The 21831-nt window shown below is 41.9% G+C and overlaps 2 protein-coding genes and 1 long non-coding RNA gene across 14 annotated transcripts in view; 2 read left to right on the plus strand and 1 right to left on the minus strand.

Moving 5' to 3' along the window:
• Positions 1-4063, plus strand: part of DENND4A (DENN domain containing 4A) — a 53139-nt gene extending 49076 nt beyond the window's left edge. For all 7 annotated transcript variants that reach the window (XM_083851192.1, XM_083851190.1, XM_083851194.1 and 4 more), the window contains one exon: positions 218-4063. In XM_083851192.1, coding sequence (XP_083707318.1) covers positions 218-354 — 137 coding nt within the window. In that variant the 3' untranslated portion in view covers positions 355-4063. The remainder of the gene's footprint in view (positions 1-217) is intronic.
• SLC24A1 (solute carrier family 24 member 1) lies at positions 1616-21831 on the minus strand. Of its 6 annotated transcripts, XM_083851233.1 has the most exons (11): positions 20917-21831; positions 20500-20592; positions 17823-20031; positions 16733-16795; positions 16092-16200; positions 10428-10514; positions 8780-8889; positions 7872-8072; positions 7397-7486; positions 6368-6534; positions 1616-5594 (listed from the first exon to the last, which is right to left on the minus strand). In XM_083851233.1, exons 3-11 carry the CDS (start codon positions 18744-18746, stop codon positions 5345-5347), a joined length of 2001 nt encoding a protein of 666 aa, XP_083707359.1. In that variant the 5' UTR covers positions 18747-20031; positions 20500-20592; positions 20917-21831; the 3' UTR covers positions 1616-5344. The 6 variants fall into 6 exon arrangements, with proteins under 6 accessions (XP_083707359.1, XP_083707358.1, XP_083707357.1 ...); XM_083851232.1 differs by having other exon boundaries at positions 17823-20592; positions 20874-21831; XM_083851231.1 differs by having other exon boundaries at positions 17823-20653; positions 20874-21831.
• On the plus strand, positions 8747-16554 carry LOC310905240. Its single transcript, XR_014588880.1, has 3 exons — positions 8747-8959; positions 14426-14521; positions 16279-16554. It is a non-coding gene; the product is annotated as an uncharacterized lncRNA (long non-coding RNA).

Genomic DNA, 21831 nt, shown 5'->3' on the forward strand with positions numbered 1-21831 from the left:
AATGTATGCAAACTATTTCCAGATCCCCCCCACACACACACAAAAAAAAAACCTATAGTATAGTTGCGTGTGTAATTCTATAGTAAGTGCTGAATAAAATGACTTTACACTGTGCTGTGTTTTTTTTTTTTTACTGCAGGTAAGTGTACTAGCTGTCGTTATATTTGGGTCATTGTTTCAAGCATGGTACATAAGGGTGGTTTTTCTGTTTCTGCAGATGCTTTTGACAGAGAATACAAAATGGCCTATGATCGTCTCACAGCTAATCAAGTGAAGAATACTCATAATTGTGATAGACCACCAAGTACTGGAGTGATGGAATGCAGAAAGATTTTTGGAGAACCATATCTTTAAATATACCTAGATAAAGAGGAGATATCTATGGTGTATACCTGTGTAAAATAACCACTTCAGTCACAAGGAACATCTCAGTCTTCAGTGTTCAAGAACGTATGTACGAGTGTACCGTGGTAGATGGCCTTGGAAAAATTAGGCCTATCTACAATTGTGGAAATGGACAGAGTGAAACACGGGCCAAATATTATTTCCCTGTTCTTTGCCCTTAGTGCAAATCAATGTATAGAAAGGAAGATTCTAAACAAAATAAGTTTTCTAACTTGGGACAACATATTACAGTTCCCTTATTTAAAAATAAAAAAATAAAAATAAAAATAAAAATGATAAAACAGGTGGACAGAAACAATGCACTGAAACTAACATGAGCAAAGCAAATTCTTCGAAATCTATTGTTTACATAGAATATTCATGATGTTATGAAGAGCATACAAAGTTGTATTATACATATTTTAAATTGTTTATAGTAAGTTGATATTTTTTTATTTTTTTTAAATTACTGGAGTGAATTTTAAATGGACTTGCTGAATAAGCAATACAGTGCTTATTTGTTTTGCAGGACACTGCTATTTATAGTAACTTGTCCAGTTACTTTTGAAGAGTGATTTTTTTTTTTAAAGCAGAATAGAAGTTGTAAACCTTCACCTAGACAGTACTCTAGATACAAGATTTCTCTCATGCACACATGGAAAACGTGTTACCACAGCAATCAGAAGGAAGGTATGGTGAATTTCTGTAGAACTCTACTAACAACACAGTGATATCTCTGTAAAACAATTCTGTAGGAATATCTTTCTCTCCTGTTTCCCTCGCTCCCCACTCCCCAGTAAAGAGAGAGTCTGTAGCATATTGAAGAGTCCTACAGATGATTTTATGGCATCAATGCATCTCAGCAGTTGATATTTGCTAACGTGACCTCATTACAGACATGATACAAAGCAAATAACAGCATGCAAGAAGTTCTTCATAAAAACGCAGTGTTCAGAGTCTTGGTGGATGTGTTTGAAACACACTAAATATGGCGCATATATAATGCTAATCCAAAGCTTTTAACTACAGTAGATAAAGCAACCTTGCTACAGGGAATATATAGGGAATGTAACTTATTGTGGCATATTGTGAATAGTTAAATGTACTTGGAATGTCTAGTCTTTCTTTCACAGGCAAAACAACTTTTTTTTTTCTGTGAAGAATAATAATGCTATGTCAGTCCTTGTGGTGGAGTCATGGCTTTTTGAATTATGTTTTCTTGTTTTAGAGATTTCAAAAAAAAAAAATGCGTTCTCCATCACATAGCAACTTCACACCAGAAGGCAGGCTTACAGAGAAAATATCAGAAGTCTTGTATGGAGGTGGGAAAAGAGCCATTGAATTGTATAAAATGCCCTAAACAAATTAAGCTAGGCTTTAACAAATACTTTTATTTTTTTCTTTAATGGTTCCCCAGTTGTAATTTCTTTTAGTAGTTGTTGTTGTTGTAATAATTCTAGATATTTATCTGTTCCCGTAGATTTTGTATCTTGGTCTGCTTACCAGCAGGTATTTTTTTTAATAAAATATCTTCAGTTTGCAAGTGTGATAATACAGCAATACGTAGGTAGCCTGAAAGGACATAAACTTTAAAGCTCACATTTACTTTATTAAATGAAATAGTGAGCCTCTTAGCAGCACTACTTCTCATCTAAGCCTCTATGATGGTCTACGTAACTTCTTCCCAGTCCACTCTAAAGTCGTAAGAAGCTGCTGCCCTAGGGAGAACAGACTTAAAATTTGTAGAGCTGCAGGTATACACTGATGCTAATTGCATCTTGAAGTAAATGCAGTCTTGCTGGATACAGCTTTTGTTGGGTAATGAATGCCTCTTCTCTAGCCTGCTGCTAATTATGTAGCTGAGTTTTGGGGTTTGTTTTTTTAAAGTTCCCCCCACTCTGAGGTGGAGCTGGCAATGTTACACTTACCAACGTTTTTCACATTTAATTTATTTTAACAATTTGTGATGCTCTCATTTGTACTGCCACACTTGTAAAGTATTCCTCATACATGAGCTATAGTTACTTTTTCACCCGGGTACATTATTAACTATCAGTGTAGAGTGAACACGTACCCACTTCATTCTTCCAAGGTATTGTGAAAAATACCAGATTATGTTTTAACATTCATTGTAAATATCTTAGTGTGCATGTATGCTCTGCTCTGTACAGTAGCTACACTGTATTTACCAAGTAAAAGCTGCGTACAGTAGTTGCTGTGTATATAAACTCAGACACATTTGTGCTGTGTACAGTGTAGTGCTCCCAGCTCTCTGCAGTTTTGTTTCCCACATCATTTACCACTTGGGGCAGCCGCTGTTTTATAGCACCTTCAAGCCATGAAGGAAGGCAAATGCTTTTTCCAGAGCTGCTGTGGTGTGTTAGAGGTACTGAGCTATGAAGCAAGCTTCACACACTCTATTTTAGTCTGGCAGAAGCAACTGAGCCTTGCCTCTAACCGCCTCTCATTTACTAGGACATTACACTGTAACCGTGTGCTAGCACAAGAATAGATGCAACACTTGTAATTTGGGCCACTTCCACCATTCTAGTCCCGACTTAGCTGTAAGTACTTCCAACTGTCTTCGTATTTATAATGCCAAGTTTGCCAGTTCATTCAGATATCAACAGTCCTGTCAGTATTATCAGAAGAGTATATGCTGTATCATGAAAAGGATTTGTGTACACATCATTAAGATAAACAATCTCACGTCCTCAGAGTTGCACTCCTGAAGCATTGCCGATGTTTATTTGGGTGTGCTTTTAAATTAGTATCATGTAGTAGTCCATCAAGTGAAATCACTATACTTAATGAATTGTTTTATAAAGTCTGTTGCAAGTCAGTCCACTGTACAAATATTATAAAAGATGTAGGTGGAATAGTTGTTATACTTTAAGTGGGAAATTTTCCTCATTCATATCACAATAATGTTCAAAACGTAGGTCCTGGGTGGATAATTTTTAAGCATCATACAGTTCAATGTTGAAACAGTTTTCAAATCTCACTGTCCTTTATTAGAAAAGCGATTTGAGTATATTTTCCAGTACCGCAAAGATGGATAAATATTTGAGACATATTTTCAATTTAAGATTTTGTATGAACTGAATTTTCTCCTTTTGTGTACTAAATAACGCTTCTGTCAAAAACCTTAAAGGTTTTACATTTGCAGTGCAATATATATTTTGCTTTACTTATGGTTCCACTGGAATAACTATTGGAGATGAAATAGTGAAATGTGAATAGAAATCGTGCTGTTTCTCTGACACTGCTATTTCCCATTTTGAGGTTTGCTGTTGGTACAGTTACAGCCTGATGGATTAGATTTCCACTGACTAGTTAAGCGATTTGTACCCCAAGAAAAAGGCGATTCCTGCATGTAAAATCTTTGTATAACAAATGGGAGATGCAAATAGTAATAATAGAGAAGGGTATTTCTGGAAGTTATCTCATTGCAATTTGAAAATGGTACTTTGTTAGTCTGCAAGCAGCACTTTTTAAATGAATGGTTGTAGATTTGTAAATATGTAATGTTTAAATTTTATTTACCAAAAATACAGTATGTTGGATGTTTGCTTTGGTTTGTAGTTCCTTTAAAATATGCAAGTCAGTGTTCACAATGTTAATTTTTTTGTCTCATCCAAAAAAGTTTTACAGTGAGTCAATAAAAAGCTTAAAATCCTTCTGGTTATTTTCATTAACACTTTATTAGCTGGATTAGAATGACAGGAATGTCTGCAGCTCAACTACATTGTTAACAACGTCTCTTGTGAGCATACAATAAACCTTTCAGGTTTGTTGATAGTTGATGCTAGTGACATTTTTCATAGTGGTTTATAGAAGACAGTACTAACAACAAGAGTCAGTGCTGGGAACAATGGTCTGTAAATTTCAGAAATCAGTGTCAGGATGAAAACAGAACTCAACTTTTTCAGCTTCCTCTTGTTGTAGTATGTCTGATGCCTGGTTTTAGCTTTCACTAGCAGTAATGTGGTATTCTAACCCAGATCTGCTTGGTTTCTTTAACGTAAGATGTAAATTCATATAATATCACACTGTTGGTAGCACTTACCGTGAATTTTAGGGGTTGTATTGCATCTGATCACAATTTAAAAGAAGCCATACGGATAGCTTCCGTGATTGCTGTGCAACTCTCAAATCCTGTGTTCTTCTGCATGCAGAAGTAACTCTTACTGTTTTGCTTTTTCCTTGAAAACCTTAGTATTACATTTCCAATAGTCTTAGGGGGCCAGCAAGAAGGATCTCTTCAGATGTGCTTCTCGTGTTCTGTGTACAGTTTCTTGGACATCTGTGAAGAATATTGATGATAGATGCTTTACAGCGGCTTTCACTCAAAAGGATGAAAACTGTCTCCGTGTAGGGAAGTCATGGCAAACTAGCTACAACACAAACCTCAGGAACTGGTGTGCTCATTGCTTCTATGCAATGTGAGGGAGTTCATTTCTGAGATGCAGAACGTGTGTCTACACAGGGCTTCTGAGCAGTGTAGTTCTGTGAGGGCAAGCTATAAAGGTCTGACTCTCTTCCCATTACGTAAAGATCATTGATTTTGAGTTTAAGCAGTTTATTAGATAAAACAGAGTGCGATTCTGAAAATACCATTTTAATGAGTAAACATTCTATGCTGAAAATCAGCTCCATTAGCTTAAGGGGATCAGCCACACTGAAAACTTGATGCATCGAAATCATACCAGCCTTTACAGGAGTGCCTAAACACGTACGTTGTTTGGTACTGGTCACTTTATTATCTGGTCTTTTTCTTATCCTAAAGAAAAACGGTAGAGGCAGACAAACCACTCGAGATTTTTTTAGTATGTTAAAGATATTTTAATCTCAGTAAACTCATTATAATTCAGGTTGCTTTGATTCAGTAGAACAATAGCTACCTTGAACCCCTTTTGATTTTTAGATGTATGCTTACACACATTGGAGTGTCCAGATGTCATACAGATACTGGGCAGGATATTATCCTGTCTTCTAACATCACGCTGATGATTAAAAACACGAAGTAAAGAGCAAACATAGTGAGCCCGAGTATTTTGTTCATTTTCCACCTACACGCAGCAATTGAGATGATCACAAATAGGAGCATCAGAAAAAGGAGAACAATTGCACAAAACAAACCATTGCTACTAACTGCAACTGGACTGAATCCGTTGAAGACTGAATAAAGAAACCAAGGAACTGGCAAACTGCAAGTAAAGGAAAAGTAATTGAAATAAATGTTTGAAGATAGACTGTTTTCTGCATTATAAATAAGCAATTTTTCTAAAGTTTTACAGGGGAAAAACAATGCATGATTGCATTCGGTATAACTCAGCATGAATCTGATGATGTTGGCGTGGAAAAATTGCATTTGGATAATACATGCGCTATCATAATGCAATCCAAGAATCTAAAAGGCTTTTTAAAATAATAACTGTGAAATAAGTGTCTCTGCATGCTCTCATGAAAGAGTAAGTCCTGATGCGTTATTGATGAAAGATACAGGCACAGATCCAGTCTTGATGCTTTATTGATGAAAGAGGCACAGATACTGAGCCTTGATTGCATAGAATCTGAATGCCTCTGAGTGACTGGATGAATATCCTGCCTGTAAATCTTTGACATTAGCCAAAGATTAGTTGTATTTTGTCCTGAAAAATCAGTAATTTGCTGATTCAGAGTTTGGCTAGGATGGTAGTGCCATTTCAAGCTACGTAACATTATTTTAAGCTGTAGAGCAATGACCTAAACTATCTGCAAATTTAATATTCACTCTGCAGTAAGTTACAAAAACCTGTCTTTCCTGGCTTGGTTAGGTTTTCAAAAAGTAAAAATAAATACATGTAACTGGTTGTCCAGCTGCACTTCATTTAGTGCAGATAAAACAAAATAAACTAAGACCTTGCTTGGAACAAAACCAGCATATTTTGTATTTTAGAAAAAAAAAAAAAACGTATTTTAGCGCTGAACTAATACTCACCCAACAGTGATATCAAAGATATTGCTGCCTACAGAGCTGGAGACAGCCATGTCTCCTAAGCCTTTCCGTGCGACAATGACACTGGTGATAAGGTCAGGGATTGATGTTCCTGCTGCCAGTATGGTTAACCCCATAATTTCCTCTGATATTCCGATTGTTTCACCAACCTAATAAGACAGTAACAGAGTATGGCTGTTAGTTTTGGAAGGCAGAATTTAATTGTTCTCTTCACCCTTCTAGGTTTTGTGCCATATTTGAGTTGAAATACTTCTCATCCCCTTAACTATGGTAGCATTTTTCTGGTTTATAGGATGAAAAGTTACGTTTTATAAGGTGTGTTGATCTCAGTCTTGCTCTATACTATAGATCACAGTGATCATTTGATCACACTGTTGCCAAGACTAAGGGAGGTAAAGCTAGATACAGCGCAACACGATCCCCTGTCCTAGGTTTGCCTCTTCTGGATGTATTCTGCCTTTCCTACTCCAAATTTAACATTGGTTATGTACGATCCAAGAGCTTTGGGAAATGATGGTCTTTGGATTTATGGGTTGATCAACTATGCTTTGAATGTGCAATAGATCACTTAATACAAATTGAATCTGCAAGATATAAAAATCTGTTTTCCAGAACAACAGGTGAGTATTAAGGGAATGGGAGTTGAGATAACTTAACAGCCTTCAGAATCAGAACCTGTATTACCCTAGAATTTTAATTAAGTAAGGGATAATTTTGTTCTGCACAAACGCATTCATCAATGAAAAGGAAGTATTAAGATAAATCTTGGTGGCACTTTTCCTTTCACTGATGCACAAATTCCCTTGGAAGCTCTTGAAAAAGAACTCTGTCAAATCAAAAAGAATGAAATTGAAAATTCCCTTTTGGGTTTTGACAAATTTTCTACTGTTTTAATGGATGATTGCAGCCCTAATTCATCAGATAAAATGCCACAGACACACACTGTTCCTTATCTTTCCATCTACTTGTTTTGAAATGGTCTTGTTTGCAGACAGAAAATAAACCCCTCACCTGATGAGCCCACCACACCATAAGGTAAGAGAATACTGCAATCCAGATGATGGATCCGAAAAACGTGATGACAAAGAATTTCTTTGAATCCTGTTAAAACCAAGTTTGAAAAGAAAAACACGGAGAAGTTTTAGAAAAGTTAACAATCCTCAATTAAAACTAATCACCTGAAGTACTTCACTGCAATCAATTGTTTTAATGTGGGCCCTGGTCTCTGTATTTGTTGGTTGTTTTTGATTTTTTCTGTCAACTTGATTAAATGACTGATAGTTGCTAGTCACTTGTGGGTTATTAAATTAAGTATCTGGAACTACGCTGCGCTGCATCCAGGGCTCCTGCCCCACTCTCTGCAGCATTAACAGCAATTCAAGCATACAAAGACTCTTGACAGAAAAATAGAACTGAGGGTTCTTGCTGAGAGGAAATCTATAGTTTGGTTAATGAATCCAGCAGCAGCAGCAGGATAGATTCTTACCGGGTTTCTAACATCAGGCATAGTGCTCCAGAGAGGGAAGACAATGGGAAAGAGGAAAAGGTAAATTGCTTGTTTTTTCCGAGTTTCTGGCCATTCGAGAGATAATGGCTCATCGTTTTCTTCATCGTCTGTGCTGTCATCATCACTGTCATCCTCACTCTCAGAGCTGCTGTCTTCTGAGTTATCGCTGTCTGAAGAGGGCTGTAGGTTGGGGGGAAAAAAAAAAAAAAGCCAATATGCTTTCACACTAACACTACCAAGGAGCTGCGCAGCATTTATTCACCATAGTCTTGCCATGGCAGAGGTCATGTTTGTAACGTGGCTGATGGCAACCACAGCCCACATCTTGTTATTGTGGGACAATATCCAGGTATAGCCTATCTTGGTGGAGATGCCTCTAGGCGAGGAGAGGACTTGTGATCATGTTAACTACTTTGTGTAAGTCAACTAGAATGAACTTTCAGGCAGGATTTTGGCACAAGTGGGACATTTACTGTCTGTCTTTGAAAACCTTTCCTCATCAGAACAGCCAAATTTCCTCAATTGAAAGGAAGGATTAGGGAAACAAAACACGAAGGCATGCTGATGTACACAGTACAGGCAGTTATTGATCTTGCCTTATCTTGGAGTAGCCCTCTGACCTCAGAGGAGTCAACTGAGGAGAAAATGCTATATAGGAGCAGTTGGTGTCATGTTTTAGACCTGATTTGTCTTTGGTCCTAAGCCTTAATGTTTAAACCAACTCCTCGCTATACCTCATCACTGCACATACTCTGTCTATAGTTGCTAATTATGGGAAATGCATTGGTTTGTATCCCAAAAGCTCTAGAGTGAGAGAGAAAGGAAAGTGTCTATGTGAAGCTTGGTGTGGACTGAGCTCTTACTGCCTATGATCCTTCTTCAAATACCTGCCCATCCTGTGGTGCGTCCGCCTTCTGTTTGTCTTTGCTGGGTTCAGAATCACTGGCAGGAGTTACCTGAACGGTCTTCGGTAATTGTGCCTGCTTGTCCTCTTCTGCTGAAGGTGATAAGAAGGAATAACATTTTCAGTCATGGCAGCATCCGGTGGTCACCTCCTGTGTCAGCAGGTGGGTTCGTGTTTACCACAAAAACGTGTGGTATTTCATGACCTGTGCAGTATCAAGAGTTGGACTTGATGATCCTTAAGGGTCCCTTCCAACTCAGGATATTCTATGATTCTATGTTAAACCTGGTCTGGTGGCTTATGCTTTCTGTTTTCTCTGTCTACTGTGAATTGTCATTTGTAAAAGCAGGGCAGAATCTGGCCAACCTTGTATAGAAAATCATAGGAGCATCAACGTAGTGCTCTGAAACTGCTGCACAAGGCACATGTATAACAACAAGGAAACGCTAATTATCTGATCTCCATCTGAACAGTGTTTCTTGGTTTCAGTCTGGATCCTGAAGACTTTATCAGAGCTAGCCTTACAAGCCAGAAAGATGTAAAGCTTTGTTTCCCCTTTTCTCTATTAGAGCATGGTGTTCTCTGGGGAACTGATGCTCTCTGATGCTTCTGAGAAATGACTGTTACGTGCTGCCAGACTTTAGTCCCTGATCATTTGGTACATATTCAAGTACCAATAGAAAAGTGCTGACACATACAAGGAAATAAATGCAACGTCCTCTGTGCTGTTCCTTTCTTAACCCACAAAGCCAAGAGGAAAGCGGAAACCACAGAGAGCAGTGTAGAAATATGGATCATATGCAGCAGAGGTGAGAGGGAGGGCCTGACTCTGACTCGTGATCCAATGGAGTTGATGTGGTGCTGATAACTTGCACAAAGAATTTGTTTTGTTTCTTTTCTTGTTTGTTCTCATTCACATGGGTGATGCCCAGTGTTGTTAGGTACACAGGTGACTCTTGTATTGCAGCAGTGAGCTTCTGGAGGTGGACCTTCCACACAAAATTTTGCTTATTTTTCTAAATATCCAGCCTCGCTAACAGTGCGGATCTACATTGTAGCATAGGCCAGCTCTTGCCTAATCAGCTCAGAAAGCATCTGTATCAGTCGTGAAATAGAAAAGCAAGAACTATCTGAAGTCAGGATGCACAGACCCTTAGAACTGCTTCAGGCAAAGTCAGCGTGGATTCTTCTCTGTGGAAGAGTCTTCTGTGCCCTTCTGCACTTTTCTGCAAGTGTGCCTAATTTCCAGGCTAGAATGAAAGTACTTTGTTTTAAAGAACACCTCCTTTGCAGGGTCTACCAAAAATGAGCAGCACAGCAAGACCCAAATGCTGTCTGCAATGGTCTGATTTCCCCTCTTCCACCCTTCTGGTTGCAGTTTACACTACATCCTCACAGCGTTTTCTGTTTGGATTCTACCTCCCTAGCCACTCCTGTGGGGATGGCTTTTATTGTCCACTGTTAGTGTACATCAATTGATTTCTGCTGCATTATTACAGCAGCCACCTGTGATCAGGAATAAAATCTGTCATACTGTAGCGTTTCTTTGCCAGCCCTTGGGTGTTGAGAGCTGGGAATGCGTGGGATTACAGTGCAACAAGGCAAGCAGCACTGACCTTTCTTGCACTCACCTTCTGATTTTGATCCTTGCCCAGCCAGAGAGTCCACCTTGGCTTTCGCTATGTTGCTCAGGATGTCAACCCTATCTTTAAATTTTGCTGTGAATGAGAAAGATGCATTTGTCAGTAGCTGACAACTACGCAAGCCCCTCTTCACCTGCCTCCTCACCGGCAACGTACACAGATTCTTGCCTTGTTCCTCATACATGGTTTGCAGTCAACACTGAATTTGAGTTATCTTTCTAGCTGTGCCCCGAAGGTTTTGGCTGCTGCTAGTTGACGGCAACTGTTTTATTTAAATGCTTAGTACTACGGTAATTATGCCAGTGATTTGATATGTAACTCATACACTCAAAAGAGGATCTAGAGGGAAGATAAAATTCTTTTCAGTTCAGTAATACAAGGGGATATCTGCACTTTTCAGGAAGCAAATGCAGAGGGAGGAGGAGTTTCAATGCAATATAATTTTGTTCCCAAAGGGCTGATGACTTTGTTCAGGCTAGATTATGTACAAGCTAAAAATGACACCTTTCTTCTGCCATGTGGCTGTTGAAGAGGCTTTTCTGTGCTTCTTGCAGCCTGGCAACCTGATGGTAAGGGAAAAGAAAATTCTTTTATGTTCCAGTTTTTGGAAAATGCTATTTCAAAATATATGCGAATGTCTTCCCTGTCAGAGAGACTTGGAGCTTAACCTGAGTTCCTGGTATCCAGTTTCAACACAGCCCAGGCTATCCTGCAGAGAGAGATCATTTTCCAAGAGATCATTTTCACCAGAGCAGTGTCCAGTCCTGTGTTTCTGGAACTGCTGAGGACTTTTTTTTTATTAAAAAGAATGCTCTGCTCAGCTGAGCTGCTTTATTATTGTTTTACAGAAAACTTTGAAGCTGTTTTTCTCCACAGTTAGATGTTGCATTCAAATGTCTTAACTCCTACTCTCATTGAAAGTGAGCAAGTCACCAGCTCAGAGAAAAGCCTCACTTTGCTCTAAGCTTTATCCTATGCTGAGCTGCCTACCCTGTGAATAAGCTGAGGGTCACAGAGTTTGTACGTGGATAGGCACAAGAAGTTACACCTGGCTTGTGGGGGGGGCTGCAAATTAATTTCCTCTGAAAGTTCATCACGCTGAGTTAATCTACTGTACGACCAGACTGTGGTGGTGTCATTTACCTCAAGGGCATAGCCCTGTCACTTTATTCATTGCCATGATACTGAGTTAATAGAAGTAGCAGGTCCGAGCCATGCAGGAAGATCTACGGTTCTGAGTTGAACCTTGTGAAAATCAGTGGATTTTGGATACGTGTCCTGTAACTGTCACTGACATTAAGGCCTCTGGGGATGAGTCTTATTCTGGTGTGATTCCCTGACAGAAACACTTGTCACCAGCTTGGATTTCCAACAAAAATTGGAGTGGCTGGAGAGAGGTAAAAGGATGAGCGCCTTTAAAAGGTTATCTGGGACCAAGGAGCCCAACTCTCTGCTTCCATTCGCTATTGAAGCGTAACAGAGGGAATATGAAACATTTTGCTTCATTCTCACTCTCAACTGCTGCTAAGCACAAGCTGTGAGAGGCAACGCAGAGGTGACCTTCTGCTCCCAGTCCCCTCTAACCACTGGAAAACACTCTTTCTCTGTTCAGCTTCTCCCAGAAGCTGTCACAAAAGCTTCTGTCAGCAGGGTCAGGGCGGTCAGGCCCAGCCTGAAAGAGGTTACATAAATTCAAGCTCCTGGCTCCCTGCCCTCACCTGGGCCGCAGGCTGTGAGCACTGCCCTGAGCGGAGCCTGTGAGCAGCATCCCTCAGTCAGGATAAACAGCTTAGGTCCAGGGCACTATCCAGTTCGCGTGAGATCAGCCTCATTTAAAAAGGTGTTAATTCCTCTGACACACTTTCTGTGCAGGATGTACTGAGATTGGAGGAAGAGTTGGCTATAAGCTGGCCAGATCTGCAGGTCAGCATGGGGAGGAAGGCTATCTGTCGGCTCAGCCCCTGCTAGCGCTGGGGATTAGCCCAGCTCTGCCGAGCAGGCAGCGTGCTTGCTGTTTCAGCAGCCAGGGACCTCAGCCCGCTGGTGCAGCCACAGGTCCTGTCATGGCCAAGCACTTTGAGGGCACTGCCAGCGTTCGTGGTCCTGTGGTGCGTGTGCCAGGCTGCCCTCTCAATGACCAGGGCAGTCCCTGGGCATGATTTCCTCACCGGGGAGGCACTGTCTGGGTGCTATCAGCTTCCAGGAGCAGGTTTATAGGGGGGATCTCTCTTCAAGCTCCATCAGGTTCATGCTGTGTGCTTCAAAGTCCGCCCAGCTGTTGCACTGGTGGGCCTCCAGCTGCCTTTTGGTGCTGCTTTTTAAGTATTTGCTCTGCTGATAACTGTGCCACCTGGTCTGAGAGCCCGTCACACAGGGCATGCCTATGTCCAGAAGCCCTGAGATGGCCTCCAGGCAGGTTTCTGCCCTATGGATTGGCAGCACCCAGCCTGTACTTGGGGTTGCAGCTGCGCTTCTGCCTTGAATTTGGCTGTAGTATTTAATTCTTTGGCTCTAATATTTAATCCAACAGAACTAACTTACACCATGGATGATGGAGAGGATTTTTTTCTTTAAAATTTGGCATGAAGCTGGGGGATTCTGCTGCCCTAAAAGTGCAAGTAAAAAAAATATTTTTAATCTCATGATTCTTTTTGGCCCTTTGTATCATGTTTTTCCCTCTTAAAACAAGTGACTGAATGCTAAAGAAGCAAGGAGAAACTGTAGCTGCCTTCAGTTTTTGAGCTCAGCTCTGGCCTGCAACACTGCCTGCTGCTTTATTCTAGTCTACTTTCCAAAACTATTAGCTCTTTAAGTGCGACATACTGAGAGTTAGGCAGTTCTAACAGCATTGCTGCTGAACCCTTTGCTTTCATTCAAAAGTAAAAGCAGGTTTCTGTCATCATCTCTGTTTGACTGTAGGGTGTAAAGAATAATCTGATAGTAAGGCTGGAGGTTCAGGAATGAGAGGGTCCCTCAGTGTTTCCAAAATCCTTGTTCCCTTTTGTTCCTCAACAGTTCCCTCTGGTGTCTAGCCAGGAGATCTTGAAAAGAACTCAAGCTCTGCTTCTACACACTTTCAGAGAAAGTAAGGAAAAGACCAAAGTTGCTGGAAATTACTAATTTTAAAAGTGGTACCTTTAAAATATAAACTTCTGTCAAAAATGTAGTTCAGAATGCAATGTAAGTGTTAAAACTGCTAATGCAAAACACCTGATCTTCTGTAGGCAAAGGACTTAAATAATGATCCTTTTCTAATACAAAAAGAAATGACAAACATTCTGAACTTAATCCATTGATCAAATGAGAAATTCTGTTTCACAAGGGGTGTTGCATTAGGAACAGTGAAAAAAAAATCATATTTCTACTTAATTCTAAGTCCTCTGCCTCTGGAAGTCGGTTTTGGAGGCCCAGTGCTGTCAGTTTAACACACATTTTTTTTATTCTTGCTGCTCTGAAACAGCTTCTGTGCTGCCCAAGTAAAATGCAACTGCAGCATAAGAAAGGAAGCCCTAGAGAGATCCTACTGGCAGTAGGCTAAGTTAGGAACTGCTGAGAAATAGTTGGCAACCTTTTTGTTTTGTAGAGTGTTCTTTACCACAGCCTCTAAGTGCTGATGCTACAGGCTTTGGCAAGAAGGAACAAGGACCCTTGAGGACAGATAGATTGCTTTGGGATCATCTTTTATACTGGAACCTAATTACAGAAATGTGTCTGGTACAGACTGTTCCGTACGTGCTGCAAAGAGAAGAACTTTATGGGTGATCAATGGGAACCAGGCACCCAGCTGTCCTGAGGGCACCGAAGGGCTGCAGTAATATTAACACAAAGGCTGTGCTTGCAGTCGTGAAACACCTTGGCAGGGTCAAATCCTTTTCAGAATCACCCTGGGGGAGTCACTTTGTCTTTCTGGCAAAGATCCTGAAGGCACTTAGGTGGCTCAGTTTATTCAGGAATGATTCTTTTTCTCTGGATTACCTTTTCTTCAGGTATGAATTTAACAGATCAAGGAGTGTCTCCTCCAAGATACACAGTACCTGGGACCCTGGGAGCTTGATTTTGAGAGCTGTGCTGCTGTAATATCGGTAACTTTCTTTATCATTACCTTTTCTAAGGAGCTGTGTCTGTTTCAGCAGTGTTGAGTGGAACAGGCGTACACCTGGGGCAGAGGTTAACTTGGTGGCATTATTATAGCAGAGTCTAAGGAAAAACGGCCTTTTGGAGAGACTGTAGCCCATCCTCGCTGTTGTTATGAGAGTTGCTTAGGTACGTAAGGTCACGCTACCATCTAGTGGCTGCAGCACATAGAGATAGGAGCTCAAAGCCTGCCTGGCTGAAATGAGAGGGGAAGTTTTCTTTCAGAGGGAAGATCCAAACCACCCCCTAGCCCCAGTTATTCAGTCTTCACAAGTCATGGCACTGCAGCCGTTGAAAAGCCTGGCTTTTCAAAGAAAAGCTGGCTGGGGCAGTGCTGTAGCACTCTCCTTGGTCTGGGCTAGCACTTTTGGGTCCCTGCAACTCCTACTGAGGTCCGAGGGTTTCACCAAGCTGAGGACACCAGCCCCAACCAGAAAGCCAAGTGTGTGCAGGCCTGGGGCTGCACAAAGGCATGTAGAGGTGCAGGAAAGTTAAGGTGGTGGTGGGTCTCTGAGTGGCAGCAGTCCCTCAGGTCTGGCACTTTCGGATGCTAAATCAAATGGCATGTCCTCTCACACGTTTTTGGTTTTATCCCTGTGCTCTTGGTTCCACCATTTTGCGGGGAGCAGGATGGGAGGCAGTACAGCAAACCCTGATGAGTCTGGCTCTTGTTAGGCTATGATTAGTAATTTGATAGGTGCCTTCACTAAAATCTGTCAAAGCGGACACTTTTCTTTCTTGTTGGCCTTATAAAGCCTCCTTTGTTCCCTCTGTCAGTTCATGCTGCTGCGATTTTGATCTGGAGAGTCCTTTTTGTAACCTCACTGATAGACACAAGAGACACTTATCTGCTTAGCTTCAATCTCTCTTTGAATGGACAGCAGATAATCTCTTTAGAACAAGTAGGGCAGAGGAGGGGCAAGGCATGTGCTGAGCTAGGAAAGATAACCTAAAAAATGCCTTTTTTAACATTCTTTAGCATTTCTTGTTAAATGAACCTCCACCCTGTGTTTGGATTAAAGTTGATACAGGTCAGCATGTTTAAGATTTGTGCACAAAGACTCTGAGTATGTCTGGAGATGTGGCTCCTCTGCACCCTGGGGAGTTTAAAAGGTGTCTCTCAGTCCTGAGCTGATCAGCCCTTGGGCCGTTGGCCCATTGCCTGCGAAGCGCTCTGGGTAGAATCATAGAATGGTTTGGGTTAAAAAGGACCTTAAAAATCATCTAGTTCCGTCTTTCCAAGGGCAGGGAAACCTTTCTCTTCACCTTTAGTCAAACAGTTGGAACAGGCTTCCTACAGAGGTGGTTGATACCCCGTGCCTGTTCAAGAGACATGGCTGCTTGGGGCGTACTGGGAAATATGATGAGACAAAAAGTAGAGGCCTAGCCTCCAGTTAATTTCACTGTTTTAGGTTCGGTGGTGCTGCCTTCCACCAGCAAAAGACACGGCCCCAGGTTAAACTGCTCTGTGATCAGGGCTGCAAAATGAAGTCCCTTAGATGGGGATCACTCACTCACCTCCTGCCAGGGGGTCCAGGGTGTGGATCATGAGTTGGAAGATGGTGCTGCGCATTTGAGAGTTGTGCAGGGAGGCTGAGCTGCTGCCTCGCTGTAAGGCCGATGTAGGCTATGGAAAGGCACAACGCAGCAGTCAGTAGCGGTTTTCTCCTCAGAACATCTTAACTCTTGGCTTTGCTCTGTGCAGGGGATGCATTTATGCAGAGGCTGATCTCCCAACCCTGGGAACAGCAGGAACCCTTCAGTACTTGCTGTGGGGAAGGACAGATGCTACCAGCCTCTGCTCTGGGAGCCCAGAAGGAAAATCAGCTACAAAACCAGGTCAGAAAAGTTATGCTCTGAATTCCTCTATGCCTGTTTTACCCTGTTTAAAGCGTAGAACTAATAGCGCTCTGCTAGTCAAACCCACTTGGGCAATCTGAGATGTCTCGTAGTTTTTGAAAATTCCTTTGAGGACACAACTCAGCCAGCTGTTCTCTTAATTAAGCTGAGGATGCTGCGCCAAACGTGGCTGGTTCTTTGCATGAAGTAGGATCTGGTCCAGGTTTTTTGATACAGAAAATGACACCTTTATTCACAACCTGACATGGGGAGGGGCTCAAAATATGACTTCCTTTCCCAGCTAAGTTGCCTAGACCTACCTGCAGCTTTTTCCCGTCTGCTGGCTTCTTTGTTCCATCGTCTGCAACTGCCCCACTGCTTTTCTGCATGCAAACAAGAAGAGAAAGGATTGAATGCTGTTACTGCTTCACCTGCTCTTACAGGATCTAATGATAGCTCATCAGGCCAGTGCCTGTGAGAAAGTAGGAAGGCTAATACAAATGGCTATGGATGCTACTGAAAGAGACAAAAGCCACGTGGCCACTGAGAGAGACAGGATTCTGCCTACAGCTCCTCGGTGAGGATGCGGGTATCCCACTGATGATCCCAAATGGCCTCTACCTTCTGATTCCCAGAGAAGTACACAGCCCCAGACTTCAACCCCAAACACCTATATCCTGACTCATTTTCCAGCTGAGGCAGACTGAAGGTGCACAGGGGTGTCTTTTTCCTGTGATCAGCATTACCTTCTGTATAAGCAACTGATTTTTCCCAAGGGTTACCCCCAGCAGCTCTGTGTCATGCTACTCTACGCTAGTGTGAATTCTCTGTAAACTTAAAGTACGAGAGTTTGTTTCCTTGGGTCTGAAGGGCTGGGCTCAATTTGTGGTAATCTGTGATACGCATGTGTATGGCTGCAGTATTTTGCATGTGCATCCCGCTGGAATGTAACACACAAGCTCTCAGGACTCCCAGCCACAAACCCTGGCCAAAAGCCAGACCAGGAGGAGGAAAGAAAGGCACTTTCCCTGTTCTGCACACCTTCAGCTATCCTCACCCCTCTTCCTTCCATTCCTTTAATTATGTGAAGGGAGTGTCAAGACCAGAAGCGACAAAACATGCTTGAGCACCAGTGGTGTGCATGTGACTGGTAAACCATGCCAATGCCAGAGGACAGTTTGAAATCTAGCAGTCCCTGCTCCACAGCTGGCAGTAGCACCGGTCAAGAGGACAAAGATATGCAGTAGGAATAGGAACAGGGGGAATGGACAGAGGAGAAGTGTACAGGCAGACTCAAGGGAGTCTGTTCTGTCTGAGTATGCGCTTTGTCAAGGCGATGCAGATTTTCATTGTGTTTTATGATAGAATGAATTATTTCCAACTTGCCCTTTGAACAATAAGGACACCAACCTTCCGCATATGCTCTGCTGATGCTGCCTGCACAGCATTTAGCTTCTTGTTCAGCTCCTGCTTCACCCATTGCTCTAGGTACACGTTGTGTTTCATAGTGAACACATATGTAGCATAGGCAGTCAGTAAAAGGAGGCTTTCCCACCAATCAATGACACTGTCTAGGAAAAACAGGATGAGCATCAGTAAGTCTACAATGTAGAATGAGATGTCTCTAAATAAAGGCCACCATGTCAGGTGTAGTATCTCCCTTGAGAAGAGGGCACAGGTGCCAATGACAAAGAGGATATTAAACACTGCTGAGCCCACAATGGTACCGATGCCCACATTGCTGTGTGAGATGAAGACACCTATGAGGGAGGTGAAGAGTTCTGGTGCTGATCCACCTGCTGCCATGAAGGTGGCTCCAGCCACATCTTCAGAGATCTGCAACTTCTCTGTGATCACTCCCAAAGCAGGGACAAAATACTCATCACACACTATGGCCAAGGCCACAAATACATACATCATGCCAAAGATGTGAAGTACAACCCACCCTTGCCTGCGTTCTTCCACACTGAATAGGTCCTGGGGATACTCTCCTTTGGACTCGTATGCTGGCTTTTCATCTGGGTAGCTTTCACTGACATTTTCTCGCTGTGGTGTTGTACCCACTGATGTAGTGATGGGCACAGTTGGCTCAGGATCCACATATACACAATGCCTTATTTTGGGTGCTGCTGTGACATTGCCTGTTACGGCAGTCTTGTTGCTGGCGAGGTCCCTGGAGGTCACTTTCACAGGGTCCTTAGGTTGGGGTGCTGTGTGCAGTGCTGGAAGGGCAGAGGGGCTGAACTGGAGCTGGTAGACAGAGAGGAGCAACACTATGGCGAGCAAGAAAAAGATTCGGTTCCGTTGTAGCCGCCTTCTCCGTGGTAAATGCATTTCCTAAAGGTTCAAAAATCAGGTCTGTGTCCAGAAGCCACTGAAGACTTCTCTTGATCAGCAACGTGCACTTATATCCACCATTGGAGCTGCTAACTGATCTTAAGCATCAGGAGTGAAACTGCACGACACAAAGTGTAGAATCCTGCAAAAGAAGGTCTAGTGTGAAAAAGAAAGTACTGCAACCTCCTACCATATAGGTAACGTTATCCCAGCACGTGCTTTTCTATTTTTCAATAAAGAGAAATGGACCTAAACAAGTAAAGTCAGACGTAAATTCAAGTTTCTACCTTTTTATTTTTTTACTGCTGGAGACTATGCTGGTTAATAATCATAGGTCTGGCTTAATAAAGGCAGGAATTGTCTGAGATAGTCCAATCTGAGCTGACTTCTGATCCACCCAATGCTCACATCCAGGAGCTATTAAGGTTTGTGTTTTCATTGGAGTCCATTAGTTATTCTGCAATATTAATAATCGGGACAGCGTTCTGCAGGAGGGAGGATATGGCTTCTGTCAAGAAGCCTACTTGTACACTAAACTGCTAGAAAAGAAGCTCTGAAGAAAAACCCATGCTGTTAAAACCTCCCTCAAAACAGACCAGTTATTCACCTAAATAACCTCAACAGGTGGATGAAAACTGCTTGATAGTTCCCAACCATGCTGCTCTGTGGCTCTCCAGCCTTGATTCCCACAGAATACAAACCAAGCAAATGGTGAGCTTTTACTTCTAGTTTGAGAAAAGCAAGAGGAAGGCTCAGTTCTAGTAATACTTGGGGTGCTGAGCATCCATTTGTTTCTATGACTACATCTTTTCAAGCCTTTCTGTAGAAGACAGAACTGGCAAAGTAGAACTGTAATCATACCTTTTATTAGGGGATAATTAGCGTATCTTGCATAATTATTTGAGCAGCATTTTGAAAGAGAGACAAATTATAAATGCCAGAGTGAGAGAGCCTACATCTGTGACAGTACGGAGACAGTGACTGGGGGCTGGACAGAATTTACCCTTCAGCACTGCTTAGATGTTTTACCTTAGAATATTGCTCTTCATGGATTCTCTTTCCCCTGATGGGAATGTTATGTTATTCTTGCGCTGGATGTGAATCACAGTTTTGTAAGCCATTCTCAGATAAGCTCTTCATGCAAGTTAGCACACACTTACCCTCTTGCATAACACCCAGTGAAGTAATCAGCCTAAATTTCTTGCAAGACAGGCATTATTATCTTCTTTTAAATAGTTGGGAGGATCACTAAGGCAACAGTAATAGAGGGTCATGGGAGTACCTAGATAAATAGATGGTATAAGCTTTGCTTTTGATATGCAAAAAGTACATGAACATGCATATGGCAGAACTGAATAATGCAATACTTACCACAAATTGCACATTAACAGAGAATAACCCTTGCTAATAAAAATAAAAGAGTGAAAAGAAAGACACACAGGGAACAGAAGACATGTGAACACATCCCCCTATTTAAATGCTCAGTTTTACTCCTCTCCGGAATAGGCTGCTTAAAAGACCTTTTGCAAGAACTATAACCAAAGCTAGGATGAACTATTACAAGCTCTCCAGCCTTTCAGCAATACCTGACCATCAGCCCCTTTTTTTCCTCTAGTTTTGTAACTTCAGCACTTCTTTTCCAGAGAATATCATGTCTTACAAGTCAGCTCCTGATCAGCTCCTTTCTCACTGGTTGGACTGTCTCAGTCAAAAGAGATCTCAAGCAATCATGCAAACCTCCACAGCTTACCTTACAAAGATGCTGTCCAAAAGGATGAGAAATACCAGTGGTTGAACGTAGTGCTGGAAACTTCTTTGATACTTAACAGCCGTTTGGGAGATGCTGGTGCAGAGAGAGGCAGATGAAAATGATCCCATTTTCACTATGCCTCTGCAACGGAGTTCTAATACAAGAGAGGGTCAGTTGTGAAGGACATATTACTGAAGGAATAGCCAATCCAGTTTAATACCTGCAACCCTAAGAAGATTATACAGTATTGTATAGATTTGGGTCTATCTCTGAAGCCAATACCTTTGTCTGCTACTACAGATTATTCTCAGTATGAGGGCAGGAGATTTCCATTAAAAACTACAATATAAAAGCACCAACTCTGAGACACCTACTATCAGCTATGGAAGAGAGCAGTCCACTTCTGGGGTAAATCACCTTGCTTCTCCGTGTGGTGCAGTGGTCACTTCAACTCACTTCAACAGAGGAACTAGAAGATTCTGAATTGATAACTTTAAAATAAACTGTTGTCTGAATGGAAGTGGTAAACTCAAGCTTCGCAGCCGAGCTCACTGACACCCCTCATCCTTACTCCCGTGTTTACTGAGGTGAGAGAAGGAGGTCCCTCAGCCAACTGGGATGCTTTTTCGTAACCTGTTCTCGATGAACAGCTGTCTTTGTTGATCATTGCAGTACTTTTCCAGAGTACTGGCATTAAATTAGATTGCTTCAGCTTTACTGATAATACTGTTTTTCCAGTTGCGTAAGATGCAGGTGAGAATGATGCAGGTTGGCCATTTTATGTGTATCAAAAATCAGGCGCCTTACTGGGCTCCTGGTGACCACTTTCCTATGGCTATTAGTTTTCCTGTGCTTATTTTCTCCTCTGATGCACTTCTGTAAGGAGGAATTAATGTTTATTGGAAAATTCTTCTTGAGTTCAGGCTTTTCCCTTTCTCAAATAGCCTCTCTGTCCTGTTGGGTTTTGCATATGCTCATGGGCCTTCCCCAGACAACAGCAAGAAAAACCTCTCAGTCAGCACACTTTTTTCTTTTTTTAATTTTTTTTTTTTGGATACGAGTGTGCTTCCACACATAAGAGGAGCCTGAGTTCTTCCTCAGACCAAGCTGCAAAAAGCTCAACCAGGCACCAAGGCCTTATTATTCGGTACCTCAAATACCTCACACTTTGTTCTATGCGCTGAATTAATTCCCCTGTTTTCTGAGCGGGGCTGGTAACATTTTAAACAATGCTGTACGCTCTGCACCGCAGAAATACCACACAGCTGAAGGCTGTTGGCTGAAATCAACAGTTTGAGGGTTTTTGAGGTCCCGGGCTCGGCATGTGGAGAG

The sequence above is a fragment of the Anser anser genome (assembly GCF_964211835.1).
Source record: "Anser anser genome assembly, chromosome: 10".
NCBI lineage: Eukaryota > Metazoa > Chordata > Aves > Anseriformes > Anatidae > Anser > Anser anser.

Coding starts and splice junctions, on each gene's coding strand:
- SLC24A1 (XM_083851233.1), bottom strand. CDS start 18,746: ATGCATTTACCACGGAGAAGGCGGCTACAACGGAACCGAATCTTTTTC. Junction 16,201..16,732: donor CAGACGGGAAAAAGCTGCAG/GTAGGTCTAGGC, acceptor GCCTTTCCATAG/CCTACATCGGCCTTACAGCG. Junction 10,515..16,091: donor CCTGGACCCCCTGGCAGGAG/GTGAGTGAGTGA, acceptor TCTCATTCACAG/CAAAATTTAAAGATAGGGTT.